General features: G+C 39.6%; 1 protein-coding gene across 1 annotated transcript in view; it reads left to right on the forward strand.

Moving 5' to 3' along the window:
* Positions 1-21,710, forward strand: part of DSCAM (DS cell adhesion molecule) — a 641,498-nt gene that overhangs the window by 585,271 nt on the left and 34,517 nt on the right. The window contains exons 28-31 of the mRNA XM_084616971.1: positions 7,011-7,041; positions 12,269-12,384; positions 15,558-15,707; positions 20,544-20,741. Of these exons, the coding sequence (XP_084473097.1) occupies positions 7,011-7,041; positions 12,269-12,384; positions 15,558-15,707; positions 20,544-20,741 (495 nt within the window). The remainder of the gene's footprint in view (positions 1-7,010; positions 7,042-12,268; positions 12,385-15,557; positions 15,708-20,543; positions 20,742-21,710) is intronic.

Consider the following 21,710-nt stretch of genomic DNA (forward strand, 5'->3'; position numbering starts at 1 on the left):
GTTACAGAACAGAAATATTTATTGAATCATTATGATCCTAAAGCTATCACTGACTCACTTTTCACTGACATTATTTACATTTAATATAATTCTGAAATTGTTTTCTCTGCATAAAGGCTTTTACAAATATTTTTTTAGGAAGTATGAACATTATTGCATGGTGTCAAGGTTCCTTCCCCACTGTGAACTCTAGGGTACAGATGTGGGGACCTGCATGAAAGACCCCCTAGCTTATTCTTACGAGCTTAGGTTAAATGCTGCCACCACCAAAGTGTTACACAAAGAACAGGGGAAGTGCCCACTTGGAAACGTCTCCCCCCCAAAATATCCCCCCAAGCACTACACCCCCTTTCCTGGGAAAGGCTTGATAAAAATCCTCACCAATTTGCATAGGTGAACACAGACCCAAACCCTTGGATCTTAAGAACAATGAAAAGCAATCAGGTTCTTAAAAGAAGAATTTTAATTAAAGAAAAAGTAAAAGAATCACCTCTGTAAAATCAGGATGGTAAATACCTTACAGGGTAATCAGATTCAAAACAGAGAATCCCTCTAGGCAAAACCTTAAGTTACAAAAAGACACAAAAACAGGAATATACATTCCATTCAGCACAACTTATTTTATCAGCCATTTAAACAAAACAGAATCTAACGCGTATCTATCTAGATTGCTTACTGACTTTTTACAGGAGTTCTGACCTGCATTCCTGCTCTGGTCCCGGCAAAAGCATCACACACACAGACAAGACCCTTTGTTTCTCCTGCCCCGCCCCCCCAGCTTTGAAAGTATCTTGTCTCCTCATTGGTCGTTTTGGTCAGGGGCCAGCAAAGTTATCTTAGCTTCTTAACCCTTTACAGGTAAAAGGGTTTTTCCTCTGGCCAGGAGGGATTTTAAGGTGTTTACCCTTCCCTTATATTTATGACACGTGGTGTGTGTATCTTCATGAAGATAAACAACTGAGGGAGAAGTAGGAATGCGGATTCCAAGGCCAGAAGGGATCACTGTGATCATTTAGTGTCTGACCTCCTGTATAACACAGGACATAGAAAATTCCCCAAATAATTCCTAGAGCACATCTTTTAGAAAAACATCCAGTCCAGATTTAAAAATTGCCAGGGATGAAGAATCTACCACAAACCTTGGTAAATTGTTGTAACATTTAATTCCCCTCACTGTCAAAAATTTCTAGTCTAGCGTCCAGTTTCAGCCACTGGATAATGATGTACCTTTCTTTCATAGATTGAAGAACCCGTTTATAATATGAGTTCTCCATGTAGATACTTATAGACGATAATCAAGCTACCCCTTAACCTTCTCTTTGTTCGGCTACATATATTGAGCTGTTTGAGTCTAGCACTATAAGGCATGTTTTCAAATCTTTTCACCATTCTCGTGTATCTTCTCTGAACTCTCTCCAATTTATCAACCTCCTCGTTGAATTGTGGACACCAGAACTGTTTATGTTATTCCAGCAGCAGTAGCACCAGGGCCAAATGCAAAGGTAAAATAACCCCTCTTCTCCTACTTGAGATTCCCCTCTTTGTGCATCGCAGGATCTCATTAGCTCTTTTGGCCACAGTGCCACAATGGGAGTTCATGCTCACCTGATTATCCACCATGACCCCCACATCTTTTTCATAGATTGATGTCACTTGCAGTGCATTTTTCATAAGAGCGTCCTTTCCATGATCTATATTTGGGGTTAAGGTTTTGATCTAGAATGGGGTTATGGCTTCAGTTCTGCCCAGGCAAATTAAGCAACCTACCCAGTATTCTCTACCTTCTAAAGCATTTTAATGATTGTTTTAAAATGTAGAGACAGCTAAAAAATTGTCTTCCTCCAATGTCGCATGTTGTATAATTTATTTATTCAAGAACTCTCCGTACAGAGACACTACTTGGTTTTCAACCAGTTATTTACCCAATTTTTCGGCCATATTAGTTGAGGCACAAGGAGGTCAAGTGATGCCTGAGGTCATAAAGTGATTCGGTAACTCTCGATATATAGTAGAATCAAGGAACCTGCTGACTTTCTCTCTTTTTCTGCTATTAACCTAGCCCCCACTGTTACTGAAACAGTATCTCCTTTGCTTTGAATTTCAGTTCATTTTAATCCAAGCAGGGGATACCAGCACAGAATGATACCTGATAAGTGGCAACGCCCAATTTAAAACTACAGATGATTTCCCCAAAGTCAACCCTAATGGGTTCAGAAATATAACTGATGAGATCCCAGTGAGCAAAAGTGAGCGCAGAAGCTGGATTTCCCATTTTTCACATCCTGATGTAGTCATGCACCAGAAGCCTTTCTAGCATGTACAGTTAGCATATCAATGAGTCTGAATTTCTGCTTCTGTTAATGTTTTGAACATATTGTTGTCTTATTGCAATTGGCATAGGTGTGTTTTTACCAAATGTGTAAAGTATTCACAGACTTTATGAGTCACCCTTCATGTAGTTTCGGTACATTAGTTTTCATTCAGTAAGTCACTGCCATGCACATGTAAGCTCTGTGCAGAGTTTGGAAAAGGCACATATAGCCCTTGTGTATTATGTTGCGGCTACTGTCTGAGGCAATGGACCAACTTGGGCAGTTGCTGTGCTAAATATTGGTGCTGCAGTTAGACTGCAGTGTTTTCTCATTCAACGTTTTATGCACCATTGCATAGTGCTGCAGGTTTCCTTCTGGCAGTCTGGGTGAAATTGTGAGGAGATGCTCCCTTACACAAATGTTCTAAGGCCAGCTAAATACGTATATGAATCCCCTACCACATTTATATGGTGATGAGAACATAAACTCACTCCATTTTTTTTTCAGATACAGCAAGGAGCACAATATAGGTGAGCAGCAGCTGAGAATATCTGGAAAGAGGTTGCTTGAAACCAAGGGAAAAGGACACACGAGTGAGCATATTGATACTGCATTGCATTTATTCCAGACAAGTGGCACTGGGTAATTCACAGTGTATTTGCTTTCTAGAGCCAACTGGACAAGCTGCAATGAAAAAAAGGAGCGAACATTTAACGAAAAAACTTTTCCTTGGTTTCAACCAGCATTCTAGCTATCTGTAGTCTCACTGTAGGAACTATGAGTTGCTGATTTAAAGCTTCCTGCAGGGTAGAGGAGAGTTTTATGTATCACAGCAACACTGTTAAGTCTGAGTTGTGGATAATATTTGGCTCTGGTCTCTTCATCATCCCAGATATTGCTGTAACTTGTCAGCAACAAGAAACACAAATGAGAACCGTAAGAAATCAGAACTTACTTTGCATCAATGGCTGCATTTTCTAGGCAATATAGGCTTCATTTTCCCTTGTCTTTTGTACATAAAGACCTTGTCAAGTCCTTAAAAGTCAATGGTAAAACCATCATTGTCTTGAGCTGGAAGCAGAAGCAGGGCCTTAGTTTGGTTTATAATTTTAAAAATATTGTTCTTGTTATCATGTAGCCCTATTTGTATAAATTGTCAATCAGCTGTTAACAGCAAAACCCATTGATGTAAAAGAGAGAGATGCTCAGTGGCAGTGATTCAAGTGGAGAATTTCAAGTGAAAAAACCCCCATCTCCTCTCTGTCCCCACGCTATCTGCTCTTGCATTGCAAAGGGAAAAAGAAGGTTAAAACTGAAAGAATGGAATGAGCAGAAGGGGAGAACAAACATTCAGGTACTTCAGTCAGAGTGAGGTATAAAACCCAACGTAGATAGATAAGGTGGCTGATGTCAAGATGTAGGGTATTGCAAATCCCTGTAGGATTTTAAAAGCAAAGAGAGCTCAGTTTGCATTATAGCCAAAGTTGAATAAAAATCCATTAAGAGTGAGGCATTAAGTTGGTGGTGATATGCTCCTGCCTCCTGAAACATGTGAATGGTTTGCCCATTGTAGCCTACATCTTTGGAAGTTTAGAGATGTGACATTTAATAGGACCATGTATGAGGAACTTGCAATACATGCAGTAGACCCCGGAGGTGATTAAGGAATGTAAAAGATTTCAGCAGAGGCAGGGAGAAGAGAAAGACAAATTCTGCCAATATCCTGGACATGATGATAGATTTGCAAACAAGGAGACAAGGGAGGAAAAGGTAAATTAAGGATTCTACATGACCAATTTTTGATAGAACAGCTCCTTAAAAGCTTGAAACTTGAGATTTGTTTTCTTATCACATTTCTTTCCCTCTGTTGCACCTGCACACTGCTTTGTTGTTCTGGGATTGCTTGTGATCTCTGGACTCATGAATTTTTAAATTACTTCATGTTTTGAATGGGGGGGGGATGCACATCGGTCTTTGTTTTATTAAAAATGCCACAAAAATAATGATATTCATTTTACAAACAAATAGAAGAGGCAACATTAAAAGGCAGACTTTGGGTCGACCAGCCTTCCAAGGGTTCCCTTTAATCTGTTTTCTGCGTTGATAATGATACCCAGAAAGGGCTTTATTTTAATAATAGTTACGGTAGTGCCTATGAGAAGGTCTACATAGCATTGTACTCTTGTGTCTGTGTGACCTGTGCCTGCAGACTCAGTGTTTCCAAGCCTGCACTTGAGCATTCACATTGCATTTGAAACCTGGGCTTCACAACCATGCTAGTGGATCCATACTTCAGATCTGAGTCAGAACTTCAGCTTCTGAGGGCATATACCATCATATCCCAGAGTTCCTAGTGCTTTTGCCAGCTGTAGCCACTCTCAGGCTTGGTTCATAGTGGGATGTGGGAGAACTTGTCTGTCTGTCCAGCAGGAGTTGACTGGAAGTGTTTTGAGTGTTTTTTGCCCATCAACACATCCAGCTGAGCCATTGTGTATCTGCACACTCCCAAGAGCCAGAGCCATTGGCATGGATCCTAACCCAGTGGAAGAACTTCTCCACCACACGCTGTCCATCCTATTTCAGGAATCAGGCAGAGCATCTGCAAGATGCCAGTGGACATTTCAATGGTAGTTTTTGGCCTGCCGAAGGCATCCCTCAGAGAGGGACACTAACATGCCAGTCACAACCCAGCTGATGCTGTTCATGCCTTAGCTGCAGACTCCTCATATGTAGATTGGTGCTTCTGGAGCAGGGCCATAAGCACAGACTGGTGAGATCACCTCATCATGCGGACCTGGGATGACCTGCAGTGGCTCCAGAACTTTTGCATGAAGAAGCAGATGTTTCTGGAGGCTGGTGATCAGTTTACCCCAACCATCAGGTGCCAGGACACCCGTGTAAAGGAGGTCATATATGAGTCCAGATGCAGGTCACTATAGCCATCTGGAAGCTGGCTACTCCAAACTGCTACAGGTCCTTGGCTAACCAGTCTGGAGTTGGCAAATCAGCTGTGGGGGTTGTCATGGCACAGGTTTCTGAAGCGATCAGGACTGTGATGTACTCAGAGGCGCTTGGCATTACAATTGTTCCTGAAATAACTGCAGGCTTTGCACAGGGGCCATTCATGGGACTCATGCCTATAATTTTCCTCCTCAAGGAGCATATCAGTACATAAACAGCAAAGGGTATTTCTCCATTGTTATGCAGTTCCAAGCACTCAGTTGTAGGAGACATTTACAAACAAATAACATAAAGTCAGTCTCTGCCCCAGACAGTTTACAATCTAAAATTTAGATAATCTGTAGCAAATTGATAAACAGATAGATAAAAAGGGACAAGAGGAAGGGAAGGGAGGGAGGTTACAGAAGCAAACTGAGTCTGGATCTCTAGGAGGAAAAATAACATAATCTTAGAAATTGGAAAGTGGAAAACCTGTAAGTAAATATTCATAATAAATAAAATAAAAATCTTCCTCTTTCTGGGATGTATATTAACTGGGGATCTAGCTAATTTCAAAGAGCCACCATGGATTTCTGTGAGAGGAAGGTGGGACAGTTTCTGAATACTGGATGTCAGATTGGATTGGGACTCCTGGGAGGAGCAAGACCCAACCCACCCCATTTTACTATCTGCCTGAACAGCCCTCCTCCATTGGCCTGGTATCCCATGAGAACTGCTTTGTCCTTGCTGCCAGTTCCCAACTGCTGTCTGGAGAATGTAGTCCTTCCAAGAGGTCAGGCTGAGGATATAGCAGAACCATTATGACAAAAGAAACTTCAAGGTGGTAGAGTCTCAGTGTGAGACTTAGTTCTTAGGGGATTACAGTGGAAAGTTTTTAAAAAAGAATTAAAAACTAGTGGCTTGAAACACAAAAACATGCACCTAAATGGACCTTTATTCCTGGTTGGAGCCCTATTGAAGTCAGTGGGACTCTGTAAGGGAATAAGGGTCCACCCATTGGGATAGTTTTGAATGACTGACTCTTATGGGAATAAGCTGCTACCTACTGATTTGTATGTAGGGCTCTCTCTGAACACAAAGGGGTAGTTCTGCATAATAGCTAATGTAATGGTGTGGATACCTGATTGTGACCAAACAAGATCACCCTTTCGTGATCTTCCTTGGCCAATTCTCCAGGCAATCAGATTTGGTTTGGTGGTGCCCAGGTAGGAGATTGCTCATTCATGTCATGACCTACCTGAAACTTTGTGAACTACTTTCACTCATCTTGATTTTTTTAAGCCAATTGTGTTGAAGAAAGGACAGTGCTAATGCTTTTATTAGGGCTGTTCTAGTTTTTATATTGTCTCTCTCTCTTCTACTGAATTTCTTTAGCTTTTTCAAGTTAAATTCTATTCTGCTCTAAATTTAGTTTTCTTCAAAGTCAAGACGAACAGTTTGCAATAAAGCCTTTAATATGTTTCTGAGCATTTTCACTGCCACTGGAGAATTATACGTGCTCTGTGTGTCAGAAAGATATATGATAGTCAAATGCAGTTTTAACAAAAATAAGGAATTTTAGAGGCTATTATGTCTTGACGGCTGATCTGAGGAAAGAGAATAATCTTTAATAAGTGGCTCGTCTGAATCTTCCACTCCTTAATAATCCATCTACCAAAAAACTTCCATTGTGGCACAAAAATTAAAGTGTTAACTAGCTACTTATCAGGTACTAATATTTGCCATGTTTTCTTCTAGATGCAAAGAGTTTGGCTGAAATGCTTATGAGGTAAGAATAATGTTTAGTAATTCCAAATTTAATGATGTTTCTGGTTCAAGGGATTATATTCAAAATCATTCCTGGGAACAACTTAATTATTAAACTTTCCATTCCTGAATTCTTTGTATCTATGTGCCAAATGCACAATTTTAGTTTTCTTAGGAATGGGGGCAGTGATTTCTAACGGTCCAGGAACGAGCAGAGTTCCACAGAAATCTGGTCAGTCACAAGGTGCTGATTCACCTCCTTGTTTCCAGCTATAACATCATGTTAAAAGAGGCTGAAGATGCATTGAACGCTTTCCTAATATTGGATGTGCATTTAAGCAGTTGCTGAACTTGCTGCAGGGATTTTATTCAATCAGTGAAAAGAGAGGTGATCAGTGCAGTCATAAATGGCAAAAAAGGTGACCTATGAAACAATATCTCCATTAAGATGTGAACCACAGTATGAAAAGTTTTGATCCTGTATTAGTGGATTAAATTACAGAACATGTTTAGGTCCCTTTGGACATTTTGCCTGTTCACTGAAGTGTTTTCATAATATGCATAAAGGGAATTGCTCTTCAGAGATCATCTTATTGAAGGCAATAAATGCCTGGAAGCACATATTTGCAAATACAATACACATACATACACACACACACAGACATACCATTGCTAGCTGATTATAAGCAGAGCTTTGTGAAAGTAAGATAATTTATTTATTATTCTGCTGTTTTGTTCTGAGTCATTTCACTATCCAGAAATATAATTCTTTTGTGAAATGACAACAAAATGACTGTTCTTGGCAAAAATAACCTGCAAATATGGAAATTTCATATTTCCAGTGTTTGTTTCTTTGTCTGGAAAAAATGTTGAACTTTGAAACCATTGTGGGGTTTTGAAAATAGGACCATTTTGGTTCATATTAACTGAAAATCATACTTATTTTTAAGAAAATAATAACTTCCAGGATATCTGATGATTTGCCAGATTGAACCATTTTCAAAAATTCAAACTCCTCCATCTCTGAGGTTTTAGATTTAATTTGAATTTACAGCACACCTTAGTAATTAGACTATCTCTGGTGTGTTGGTGATACATAGGGTTAATCAGTTAACCTAGATTCAAATCTAGACCCCCATCCTGCAGACACTTACATATCTGTAGAGTCCCACTGACTTCAGTAGTATTGCTTGTGTGAGTACAATTACATACGATTGGAGTCCTAGCTAACTGTAAGTAACACGTAAAAATGATTTCAATAGAGTCATTCTTTCGTGTTTCTCTATCTCACAAAAAACCCAAGTAGTTCAGCATATTTGGAAAACCTCTGCTCAAAAGAGACCCAGTACTAACATAGCAGATCAGATCAAGTTGCATTCGCAAAATGTTTTAGTATAGCTATCATGTTACTTATCTGCAATCATTTCTGCCAACCTTTATTTTTTGTAAAGGAGTACCTGTGGCACCTTAGAGACTAACCAATTTATTTGAGCATAAGCTTTTGTGAGCTACAGCTCACTTCATCGGATGCATACTGTGGAAAGTTCAGAAGATCTTTTTATACACACAAACCATGAAAAAATGGGTGTTTACCACTACAAAAGGTTTTCTCAAAGGTACCCTGCAGCTTTAGAGATTAGTTGTTGCCTCAGGTTTCAGAGTAACAGCCGTGTTGGTCTGTATTCGCAAGGAGAGGGGGAGTGCTTGTGGCACCTTGGAGAGTGGCCAATTTGTTTGAGCGTGGGCTTTCGTGGGCTACGGCTCGCTTCGTTGGATGTGTACTATGGAGGGTACAGAGGATCTTTTTATGCACACAAACCGTGAGGGGATGGGTGTTTACCACTACCGGGGGGTTTTCTCTCCCCCCACCCTGCTCTCCTGCTGGTAGTAGCTTGTCTAGGGTGATCACTCTCCTGGCAATGTGTGTGATAGTCGGGTTGGGCCATTTCCAGCACGGATCCGGGTTTTCTCCCCACCCACCCCCCAACAAACCCACTCTCCTGTTGGTAATAGCTTGTCTGGGGTGATCGCTTTCCTTGCAATGTGTGTGGTGGTCGGGGTGGGCCATTTCCAGCACAAATCCAGGTTTTGTGCTGGAGATGGCCCAACTTGATTGTCGTGCACATTGTGGGCAGAGTGATCACTTTGTATGGGCTATTGCTAGCAGGAGAGTGGGGTGGGTGGAGAGAAAACCTTTTGTAGTGGTAAACACCAATTTTTTTCATGGTTTGTGTGTATAAAAAGATCTTCTGTACTTTCCACAGTATGCATCCGATGAAGGGAGCTGTAGCTCATGAAAGCTTATCCTCAAATAAATTGGTTAGTCTCTAAGGTGCCACAAGTACTCCTTTTCTTTTTGCAAATACAGACTAACATGGCTGTTACTCTGAAACCTTTAATTTTTGTGAGTATTGACAATCATTCCTTCCCCCATCCCATTAAAAACCAGTATGTTTGATTTTAAAAAAATCTACTGCATATATATCTTTTAAAGATATAAATAACAGCAAACAATAATCAAAATAGGCATTTTGAAAAAAATATGTGATTTAGGACAGTTTCAAAAGTGACTAGTAATTTTGAGTGCCCAACTTCTGACACCCTGTTTTTCAGAGGGCACATGCACAGCACATTCTGAAAATCAGGCCTCTTTAAGAGTTACCTCAGATTGGGTAACCAGAAACTGAGGCTCCCAAAATGACTAGTTAATTTTTGAAAATTTAGGCCTTTTTTAGACAAAGGAGGCAACACCCCAATAACTCACAGAGTTAAATATGTTAAATTGCTTGGTACATTATGAATAAGATTTCTTTATGTTATACCAAAACCTAGTATCATATACAAATCTAGAAAGTCTAGAAATCTCCCTTGGGGATATTTGTGCCCCTGTGAGTGCATTTAAGAATAAAAAGTCTTAAGGATAGCACTTTAGTCTTTGTGTTGAATGCCTTGGTTTGGGGTATTTAAGTCAGATCCCTGGGGAAGCTACGCAAGCCCCACATATTAACAGTTTAATGAAAGTTGTATGATTTGCCCCTCGCACCTCAAATTAGTAACAGTTACTACTAGTATTTGAGCTCAGCTTGGTGATGTTTTCTTTAGCAGCAAGTTCCAGATAAATTCCTCTTAACTGTTCATCATTGATTAGCATAAGGAACTGGCTTATGTTTCTAATTTTGAGCATAGAATAAGACATAAAATGCCCCTGAAATCTCTAACCCAGCCTTCACATTTACAAAGGAATGGTTTTCCTTACCTCTTTTGCATTAACCTACTCACTGACCTCAGCCCCAAAAATTAATGAAGAGGCATGACTCTTGGCCAAGCATCCAAAATGACCTTAGTTTTAAATAGGTGCCATATGTAGTCCTTTTCTGTATAAATGGGTGTGTAAGATTCAACCCTGTTTTGAATGTACAGATTTTTTCAGTCATTCAGTTGAGAGGGGTGGTTATAGATAGATTATTCAAAATGATGTTCATATCTTTAATCAGTTTTGAACAAACTTTTAGCACATCATGCATTTCACTTGCTTAAAAAACAAACTAACAAAAATATTTATCCATAGTCAATAAATGAAGTATGTTATATACACACACCATCACAATGTCTATGGAGCTAATTAGCAACCTTGAGACAAATTTAAGGTTTGTGATCAGTAGAGTCTCTTTTTTTTTTTATCATCTCAGAGTAACTAAAATGTAAGTAAATGATATTTTTCCTGTTCGGGAAGTAGTCTCTGGAATCCTTATCTATGAGATTATAATTCCTTGATGCTAATAGCCTGGATTTTCTAACATTAAAGACCCACTCACTTGAGTGGGTTGGGAATTTTTCAACAATTTTTTTTGGTTGGAAAATGCCAATTCTTTGAAAAAACAACCATTCATGGAGACAAATCAGTTTTAATAAGAGGGTTTCTCATCTCCAGGATGGAATTTTGATAGAGAGAGAGAGAGACTTTTGTGAAGAAGTCTTCTTAGGGGTGAGGTCATGGTGGATTCTCCATCACTGACAATTTTAAAATCAAGATTAGGTGTTTTTCTAAAAGATCTGCTCTAGGAATTATTTTGGGGAAGTTCTATAGCCATGTGCTCTACAGGAGACGATTATCACAATGATCCCTTCAGGTCTTAGAGTCTGGGAAGAGTCTATGAACCTCACAGGGCTGTTGTGAGAATAAACACAATAAAGACTGTTGATAGGGGCCATAATTCCTAAGATAGACAGAGTGGGGAAAAGACTAGAAAAGTAGAATCTGGCAGATATGTCCTAGCTCAGTTCTGGTGGATCCCATTGGATCTGTTGGGTTTAGAGACAGAACTGCTGTCAGTTTTGTGAGGGGAGGGAATTCCTCTTACAAAATGATTCAGGAAAAACAAGGGGGCCCATAAGGAGAGTTCCTTCCTTCCCTTTAGCATTTCTGTGGAAAGGGGTGAATACAATATGGAGGATTTTACCACAAGTTCTGTATTGCATATGATTATGCTGCTCAGTTTTATTACCCATTTCCATTTGCTTATTAGTAGATGGCTCATTCCCAGAGTAATTTTCTGGTACACAGACTTTAAAATTGTTATGGCTTGTGTGATGTTACAATAATTGTTTTATAGTCCTGTTCTAAAATACCAAATCCAATGAAAGGAGTTAATCCATGAGTGCTAACAAGGTCTATAATTTCTTACTACTGCAATGTCAACAGAACTAAAGTCTTCACTTTTCCTTATGCAATTCATTACTATTAATGGAAATTCTAATGAATGTTTGATTGATTTCTTAACTTACCAATTCTCATGATGTTCAGGATTTAAATCATTGCTGAAAATTAATGAATAGGAGAAATTTATATAAAACACCATCTTCCCACTGACCTGTTTGGTCAGCTCAAGGGTTCATTAGCCAAATCTGAGAAATGCAAAAAAATAGCAGCTTTATAACTGTTTCCATCAGTTTCAGTATTCAACAACTGCATCGAAAAGATTCAATAAGGGCTTTTGATAGATAAACCACTGAATAATGGCAGACTCAGTCCCTTGCCCCACTTACTTTTTCTCATCTCCCTACCAAAATACGTTAAATTAATACCACCTATTTGCTTCAAAGTACAATGAAAGAAAATGAAATGTATGAGAATTTTGGTGACTACGGTAATTTTATTATCTTAAGTTGAACGGATTTTTAAAAAGGAAATCCTTAAATATCTTTTCATATGGGGAGCGTTTTCATGTTTGTCTCTCTTTTGTGCTTAGTAAGAACACCAGGACCTCAGATACACTTAACAAGCAGCAGCAGACGCTAAGGATGCACATAGATATTCCCAGAGCTCAGCTTCTGATTGAAGAGAGGGACACAATGGAGACCATTGGTAAAATGTCAATGCACTTATGTTGCTTATATAATAAATGTTATGGTCGACTTTGCACTGCATCCTTTACACATAAAAAGGGCTAGGGTCCTAATTTACAAGATAATTTGTCCTGGTTGAAAAGTGAATTGAAGACTGTTCTACATATGCATCATTCTGAGCTTTAAGGAACCCTAGCAAATTTAAAGTAGAGTAGGGCAGCAAAAAGTGAAGTGTTCCATTCTGACATTTTCAACATGAAAACTTTACTTTTCCATTTCAACATGATTTTTTGTTTTTAAATTTGAATTTGTTTATTCTGAAAGAGGTTATTTGTAAAAGGTTGAAATTAAAACAAAACATTTCAAAAATACTGAAATAAAATGTTTTGATTGACCCAATCCAAATTTTTTTTTCAGACTATCTACTTCTGAAAGGAAAAGAACTAGATAAGTTCACAGCGGATAGGTCCATCAATGGCTATTAGCCAGGATGAGCAGGGATGGTGTCCCTAGCCTCTGTTTGCCAGAAGCTAGGAATGAGCGACAGGGGATGGATCACTTGAGGATTACCTGTTCTCTTCATTCCCTCTGGGGCACCTGGCATTGGCCACTGTCGGAAGGCAGGATACTGGGCTAACTGGTCCTTTGGTCTGACCCAGAATGGCCGTTCTTATGTTTGAAATTTCAATTTTTTGCCCCAATTTGGGACTAGAAAAAATTTAAAAATCTCTAAAACTTTTGCAGGTCTAGAAAATGTTTTCCCACCCAAATCTACATAAAATGACCTAATTATATATCTGCCTCACTATAGCAAAAGTTATTCTGTATTCTGCTACATTGAATAAATAAGAAAAAAAACTGAGATACATTAAAACTGGGACCCTGAAGCTAAACTCTTTTACATTTCAGAAGGTTGGATACCAAATCTCCTGGAACCAGACTCACCACTGTCATTCAGGTTTCAGGTCAAAAGCCATAAATAACTTAAGTTATGCCTGGGATGAATCTGAAATCTCACAAAAACAGCAATTTTCCTAAGAGTTCAGCCCCACATGGTGGCTGAAACCTTGCCAAAACAACTGATCTAATGAGTGTCTTTCTATCCAAAATGGCAGGGCTCTCACAGAGGGAGCTGATCTTGCCAGATTTCTACCATTTTGGACAAAAAGCAGTCTAAAGCAAACTTGAAGCTGGCTTAAGTGGTCAGCAGAGGATTCCACTTGTATAGAGGAATATAACGCATATGTTGTGGTTACATTTAGGATGTGGTCAGAGGGGAGGGGACCAGTGGAGCCAGCAGGGATGTAGCTTAGCTCTGAGGCTCCCAGTCAGTCCCAGGATTGGGGAAGAATGAGGTAACGTTGTCCCATCACATCCTGTGTCAGGCTAGCTTGATTTGGCTGGACCAGAGAATTCAGCCCTTTCTGTGTTTCATGTTTTATGAGGTTGCTTTGAAGACAAGATCCACACATCACCTGCAACATGGACATTTTTGTTTCCAGTTTTATGTTTCCAAAGTTCATTTCTGTGCTGCAATCTTTTATGATAAGTTTTATCCTATTGGGAGATTTCACTCTTGAGTTATAGTAGTTGGGCAATAGGGGTTTATAATGGAAATGCCATTAGCTCCTTAACTACAGCAATGTGATTGGTGCCACAGTAATGGACTGTGTTGCACAAAGCAGTAATAGTAAGCCAGCACTTTGACAGGATTTTACATAGGCTTTGGCAGGTTTTATTCATGACCGGAGTAAGAGCTCCTCTTTTGCCAGGGACCGCATAATTTGGTTTCATAACGTTCATTCTATTTAGGGCCTTTTTTGGGCAAAAAATGCCATTTATGTTACTGTGCAGAATTTTTCACATTAATGTTCTCTTGTCAGTTGAAAAAAACCCCAAACCAATTGTTAGAAGCAGTGGATCAGCCACAGCTGATGGGTAAATTCACAGAATCACCATTGCAGGCAGTCCCTTTAGAAATGCATTAAAAAGCTGTACATTGTATGATAGCAGGAATTTCCCGTGTTTTTTATTGCTATTAAGAATAAATGAAAAAGACTGTAATAATGTAAAAATAAAATCTGGAGACTAAACCCAGATAGCACTAAGCATTCAAATGTAGATGTTCTGCAAGCGTGAAGTCAATGGAAGAATTACCACTGATTATAGTGGGGGCAGGAAGGGACTTATTATTAAATCTTGTATGATTGAGAATACTCTGCATTCTGTATAGCTTCTTTTTAAAAAAAAAAACCAAAACCAAACAGCACTGTGATCACAATTGTAAAGAAAAAAGCTACTAGCTGCCACAGGACCAACTGCTCCCCCACATAGCCTGGCTTGGTGCAGGGAGGGGTGGAGATTCTGTATGGAAAGTCAGAAGGAATCCTCCACAGTGGCTTCTGCTGTTTCTTTGCAGAGAATCCATGCAGTAGTGGATTCACAAGTGTTCCTTTCTCCCCTCCTTGGCCTGGGGTCTAACTACCTCCCCTACCCCGCTCCACCAATCCTGCTGTGCAGATCGGAAGAAGCCTCCATTCAGCTGTACTCCGTGGCATGCAGGAGAGCCACACCACTTGCACCAGGCTCTCCAAATCCTCTTCCTATTGTGCCACTGACCCATACCAGTCAGTTCTGCTGCAGGAACTTTGCAACATAAGGAAGAGGCAAGATTTGGCCCATGGGCTCCAGACCACAAAAACATTTATGCATGTGCATAACTGTAAGCACAAGATTTGTCCCACTTCCGTGAGAATGTTCAGATACTAACTAAAGCAAGTTCATAAGTGCTTTACTGGATTGAGGCCCTAATGCTGCAGTATTTTTGTTCTGGTGCTGCAGAGGCGAAGCTAGCCAGAAGAGAAAGCACAAACGAGCTAACAGTCTGCTTTCGACATCACAGATACAATCACTTATGCTAATGACAAACATGAAGGGGCGAGAGAAACCATTGTTTACAAAATGGAAAAAGTCCAAGTACTTAAGGCAAAAGATCGTTACAGGCAACAGAGAGTGTCTAAAAGGATACACAAAAAGCCCATCTGTGTCCCTTAAAGTCATCATATCACAAATGAAGGCCCACAGGCAATACTCTTTTCTTTAGTTTTGTGTAAACTTGAGGACTTAAACTATTTTTAAGGATCAACAAAAATGTGATTCTTTATTTTAATATTCATTTTCTATTGCTTATAGATGACAGATCAACAGTGTTATTAACTGATGCTGATTTTGGAGAGACATCTAAACAGAAGTCATTGACAGTTACTCATACAGTACATTACCAGTCTGTCTCACAAGCTACTGGACCATTGGTTGATGTTTCTGATGCCCGGCCAGGAACAAGTGAGTATAAAAGAGACTATATTACCTAGAGCAGATATCATTACCACAGTATTTATATTATCATGGTATTGCCTTTATTTTGAATGTAGTGCGGAAACTATTTTGTGCAGCAGAAAATAGTCTCTTTTACAATTGGACCCACTGTAAAAGTGGTACATATTAAGGTTAATACAGTAAAAGTTTCCTTTGCATGTTAAAATGTAGATGTAATTTAAGGTAATTCAGACCTGAGTATTCCTCAGAGGAAATTTATGCAGCATTTTAACATCTAGAATCTATTGAGCAAATGTTTCTAGTGGATTTTCATAGCTAATAGATATTTATTTCTCACAGCAATCAATCTTTATTTCATTTCTCAATTACCTGTGATTGTTCCTAATGTTCTAGGATATGAGAAATACATTTTCTAATTACTGCATTTTTTGAAAAGTTACATTTCTAGTTACTGTATTAAATCCATTTTCCCAGCTATATCCATGCGGAGATCATCTTACAATGATTTAAAGAACAAAATTAATAAATATACCCTTACACTACATTCTTCCTAAACTCCGTTATAAACTTGTTCCATATCTGCATAATTGGAAAAATTTCATTAAATATAAGGACTACTTACTAGATAGTAATATGGTGTAATGTGGCATACTTGAAGTATATAAACAATTCCTAGGAGGTATAGAAAATACAAAGATCAAATACTGTCATTGAAGTTTATTATGTTGAAGAATCAAGATTATGAGAATGAACAATATAATAGAACCCTGCAGTGTTTTAAAATCTAACTATCTTTAATGCTGCAAGATCCTGCACTCCAAAAGTACTTGTCTTTCTTTGTGATGATTAGAGGCTGGGCAACACCCCAGAATACTTACACTTTCCATCCCTTATCTTCTCCAAATCAAAGCCCATTGAAGTCCATGGAAATACTGGTACTTAAAATGGACTTTTAATGAAGCCCGATAGTCTGGTTCACATGCATCCCAGCAAATTTCATGGGAAAGGTGTTAAATATATTTACTGTGCATTTTAATATTCCTTGAATATTTGAAAGTAACACTGTAACATAGGTGCTGGAAAGTAACATAGGTGCTGGAACTAGGGATGCTGGGGATGCTGCCGCACCCCCAGGCTTGAAGTGGTTTCCATCATTTTCAGGGTGTACAGTTTGGTTCAGTAGCTCTCTGCACCCCCACTGTGCAAATTGTTCCAGCACCCCTGCTATGCACAGCATCAGTCTTAGAATTTTGAGTAGCTTTTCCCAAACTTAACAGACTCATTTAAATGAATTTAAGGGGCTCAAAGATATGCAATTTTCAGCCTTCTCTGCTGCAAGTGAAGAACATCCCAGCTGTTTGTGCTGAGCCCCATGAATAGCTACCAGCAAATAAACAGATTTGTTAAAATAACAATTCTCCAAACAAGCTGGAAATCTGAGATTGTCAACCCCCCCACAAATGTAGAGACCATCCATCCATCAGAATCCATATATGTGATTGCAAAAAGTCTGTGTAATCATCCTTTTTTAAGTTGTAACACAATTGTTGTTTAAATCTAAACGTTTATTCAGAAGACAAAAATTGGGTACAACTGTTGCAGTGTCCACATTCCAGCTGGGCTCTGCTAGGGCCTTCATTCCATTTGTTCTGTCTCCTTTCGGAAGTCTAGTGATTAGACTCTTCTGTTCCTTGCATTCAGGGAGCATGAGGTCTAGGATTATAGCTGGCACCTGCACAGCAGGAGGAAAGCTTCTTGCACTTTTCTTCCATGCTGCTCACCTGCACTGGGACAGTCACAGTCTGGAGTGAAATCTTGGCCCTAGAATCATAGAATATCAGGGTTGGAAGGGACCTCAGGAGGTCATCTAGTCCAACCCCCGCTCGAAGCAGGACCAATCCCCAATTTTTGTCCCAGACCCCCTCAAGGATTGAATTCACAACCCTGGGTTTAGCAGGCCAATGCTCAAACCACTGAGCTAGCCCTTCCCCTCTCCCGCCACCAATTGAAGGCAATGGCAAAACTTACACTGACTTCAATAAGGCCATGATTTCACCTTTGGTCCTTAAAGTTCATGCATGTTTCAAGATATTTCTAAGACTAAGTCTGGGAAATGTACTCTAAGATTCAGGAGATTTAGGTCATGTCTTCGGGATGACTTTGATACCTCAAAAAACTGAGGGTCTTACATGACATGCATGGATTTCAAAGATCCACTGGCATTTTTCTTTGTAAGAGCTCCAAGTTCCAATATTCTTGGCCAAAATTTGTCCTCTGCCCAGTGCTGTGCTATGTGTTGTTGTGTACTGTTGGTGGTTGCCCTCTCCTGCTAGAGATGATTGTGTTTCAGTGGTGCACTGTGCATATACTTCACAGTAGGTTGTAAAGGGCTTTGGGATGCTTCAGGATGAAAGGTTCTGAAAACATATACAATTGTTTGTTTATTCGTGATATTCTGGGCTAGCTGAGATCTTCTAAAGAGTATAGCTATCAAATGCTAGTCAAGGAATAGCTACTCACTTCCCAGCTCTTGGAACACTGCTAAATGGCAAAGAACTGTGATGCAGCCGAAGCCTGAGCATCTACACTTCAATTAAACAGCCCCTTAGCCCGAGCCCCCGAGCCTGAGTCAGCTGGCACAGGCCAGCCATGAGTGTTTAATTGCAGAGTGCAGCTGTTAGACACAGGGAATTTGTGGAGGGCATCTTCCACACACACCCATTGCCTCTTGGATTTCAGGTCTGCAGAGAATGTGAGTTACCCTTACAAAGCCACACAGGAGAATAAGGAGGCACAAGGTACCCCCTTGCTCCCCATTCCTGACCATCCAAATACTGATATCACAATTCATACTAGGCGAGAGCAGCAACAATGGACAGACAAGAATGGGGAATGATCAGAGGCAAGGCTGTGCCCCTCCATCCAGCAGACCTCAGCTGTCACAGAGGAGGAAGATATCTGCTAATGGTGTAGTAATTTCACAGTTCCCAGCACCCAACTCTACCACCCCCTTCAGTCTGCTTCTGAGGTGGCACAGCTATACACCATGCCTTGCTCAGGGTAGATTGAAAATTTACCATCTAGTCTCTTAATAATTTCCAACATTAGTATCTAGTTATGAAAAGATAGCAGGCTAGCCATCTAACTATTGTCCTTGTTCTAAAGAGCAGGCATGCTACCATGTTTATCAATGGCATTGAGTTTGTATTTTTCTTTTGCCTTGGAGGAGGATTTGAAATAGAAGGTCAAACAGGCATGGCCATTTTGTATTTATAAATAACGAGCACCTTTGAAGTAACAGGCTGTAAATGCTTCATAGGGAATGTTGATTCAGAAACAGTGCTCAAAGTCAGTATCTAGTGATGGTTTATCCTTAAACCCATTCCTGTTCAAGTCTCCCACTCCGAAGTGGTAGAACAGACTTACCATTTGAATGTCAAAGAGCACTGTTTAATTCTTTTACTCACCATTGTTACTAATAGAAGCTTCAAAAGAAAAATCTTTCCCTGATGGTTTAGTCACTTTCCATTTGCCAATTAAAGATTTTTCTTTTCCCTTTGGCTTATGATTAAGGCCCTACCAAATTCATGCCTGTGAAAATCACATCACAGACCGTTAAATCTGGTGTCCCCCATGAAATCTGGTCTTTTGTGTACTTTTACTCTATACTATAAAGTAAACATGTACAAAAGTACACCCTTACTTCTTTGCTGCTGATGGCAGCAGTGCTGCCTTCAGAGCTGGGCACCCGGCCAGCTGTTGCTCCTCTCCAGCCATCCAGCTCTGAAACCAGTACAGAAGGAAGGGTGGCAATACTTTGACCACCCCCTACAATAGTTTGCGACCCCCTTATGGGTCAGAACCCCCAGTTAGAGAAACACTGAGCCTTAAGGGCTTTACATGATTATATTTTGTTACAACACCATGAATTTTAAGTTTTAAGTATCTGAAACCATGAAATTAAAGATTTTTTAAATGCTATGACCGTGAAATTTAAGAAAATGGACTGTGAATTTGGTAGGGCCCTACATATGATGAAAAACAAGCCTTGTTTTTGTCCCAGTGCTACTGATGATGTCAATAAAGCCTAAGCAATCGATTTTGGCAGTTAGCTTACTTGCACTCCCTTGGAAGGATGGATGGATTGTCTCTGGAGCAGCAAAGAATAAAATATTTGAGGCCCAACATAAAAAGTTGATTTTTTTTTTTAATTTCTAAGGAAGAATTGGGATGATTTTATTTTTTTCAGACACTGTAAGAATCTTTATGGATAAATTTACCATCAGAACTTGGAGGATTTTACGATTTGCCATGTTTTCAGCTACCTGGTAACAGCCCTTTAGCATGCATGATTAATAACATACTAGCCCAAATGTAAACTAATAAATAAATAATAAACACATAGGGTTTTGGTAGTGAGTAATACTATTGTATGTTAACGTTAAGCAAGATCCCTTGCATAGGAAATGTGATCATATAATCGCTTAGCCATTTGTAATCTTTTCATTTATATTTTATAAATTTGGAGTTATTATGATTCATATGAAGTGATAATGAGGGAATGGCAGTAGGGAACGGGTTGGATCCCTTTACCTGTTTCATTCCCAGACTATTTAACATTTGTGACTGTATAAACACGTTGAATTTCTGTGAAGAAAATGTCCTAATTTGGGGGTGTACTCACTGCACTTCACTGAAACACATTTTCATCCTTAACTCCTTTTCATCGGTTTTTTTTTTAACAATATCTCAGTCACCACTTCATTTCAGTTATTCTGCTGGTGATTTTCCATTGACTAATTAAGAACTTAATGGCAAAGATTCTCTGTTGGTCAATCACAGATCCTACTACAAGAAGGAATGCAAAAACTGGGCCCACAGCTCGCAACAGGTACGCTAGTCAATGGACTCTCAACAGACCCCATCCCACTATATCAGCCCACACCCTCACCACAGATTGGAGGCTGCCAACACCCAGAGCTGCAGGATCAGTAGACAAGGAAAGTGACAGCTACAGTGTCAGCCCCTCACAGGATACAGGTATAATGTCATTTGCAGAATTCCTCTCTAAAGACAGGACTAGCATAACTGTAGTATTCAGTGCATGAGATTTACCATATTTGCTGCTGGGATTAAGAGTTGTATTTTCTTTTTAAAGCATTTTAAAAACATACCTTCTAACTGCAACTGCTACTGGGTTATACTACCATTTATGATAACAGGCAGTGTGTACGTGACTTCCTATGCCAAAAATGCACTCCAAAATCTTTTTGATGGTTCTGTGGGTAATTTTTCTGGTCACTGAAACTATGTACTTCCTGAGCTCTAAGGGAGAGGTATGAGAATTTGCTTCAGGAAGTAGTAGTATTAGTGCCGGGAAAATGGAGTCAAAACTGGAATGTTTTTAAGTTTGAGCTACTATAAGGTAAGTTTGTTTCCAGTGGTGTAATTTGCTCACAGCTTTGATTTGGCCCAGCTTTCAGGCCCAATCCAGTACTCAGTAACATCGATGGGCATTGGACAAAGCCCTGCTTTTATTTGGGAACAACTATATCTATAACTAATGAGAAAGGGGAACTCGAAGATGCAATTCTTCTCTCAATCTTAATACTAGCCTTGTTGTGTCCCGGTTAAAATGCGGTTGCGAGACTGAAAAGTGAAGCTGATTTTCCTTTTCCTCTATACTGAATAAGAGATGAAGAAATGTACAGCCTTAAATGAATTACATCCTGTGATCAGGAACACACTCACACAGCAGTTCCAAAGTTAGGTTTAAAAAAAAAACCAAGGAAAATGTTTGTTTTGAGGTATATCACTGGCAGAGGCAGTGACTCCCTATCTAGCTCAAGGCTGGCCAGAAGCAACTGCTTGTATTCCCTTGGAGTTTAGATGGGGTGAAAGTAACTTAACAGACTTACCAGTTTGCAGGGTGGTTGGGGTCCTGAGCAAGGTTGTGGGGGTGGCTCTGAGCCCCCAGAAGGCCAGACTCCCCAAGCCAGCCCTTCAGCG

Source organism: Lepidochelys olivacea (assembly GCF_965140295.1).
Source record: "Lepidochelys olivacea isolate rLepOli2 genome assembly, chromosome: 1".
In the NCBI taxonomy this organism is placed as follows: domain Eukaryota; kingdom Metazoa; phylum Chordata; order Testudines; family Cheloniidae; genus Lepidochelys; species Lepidochelys olivacea.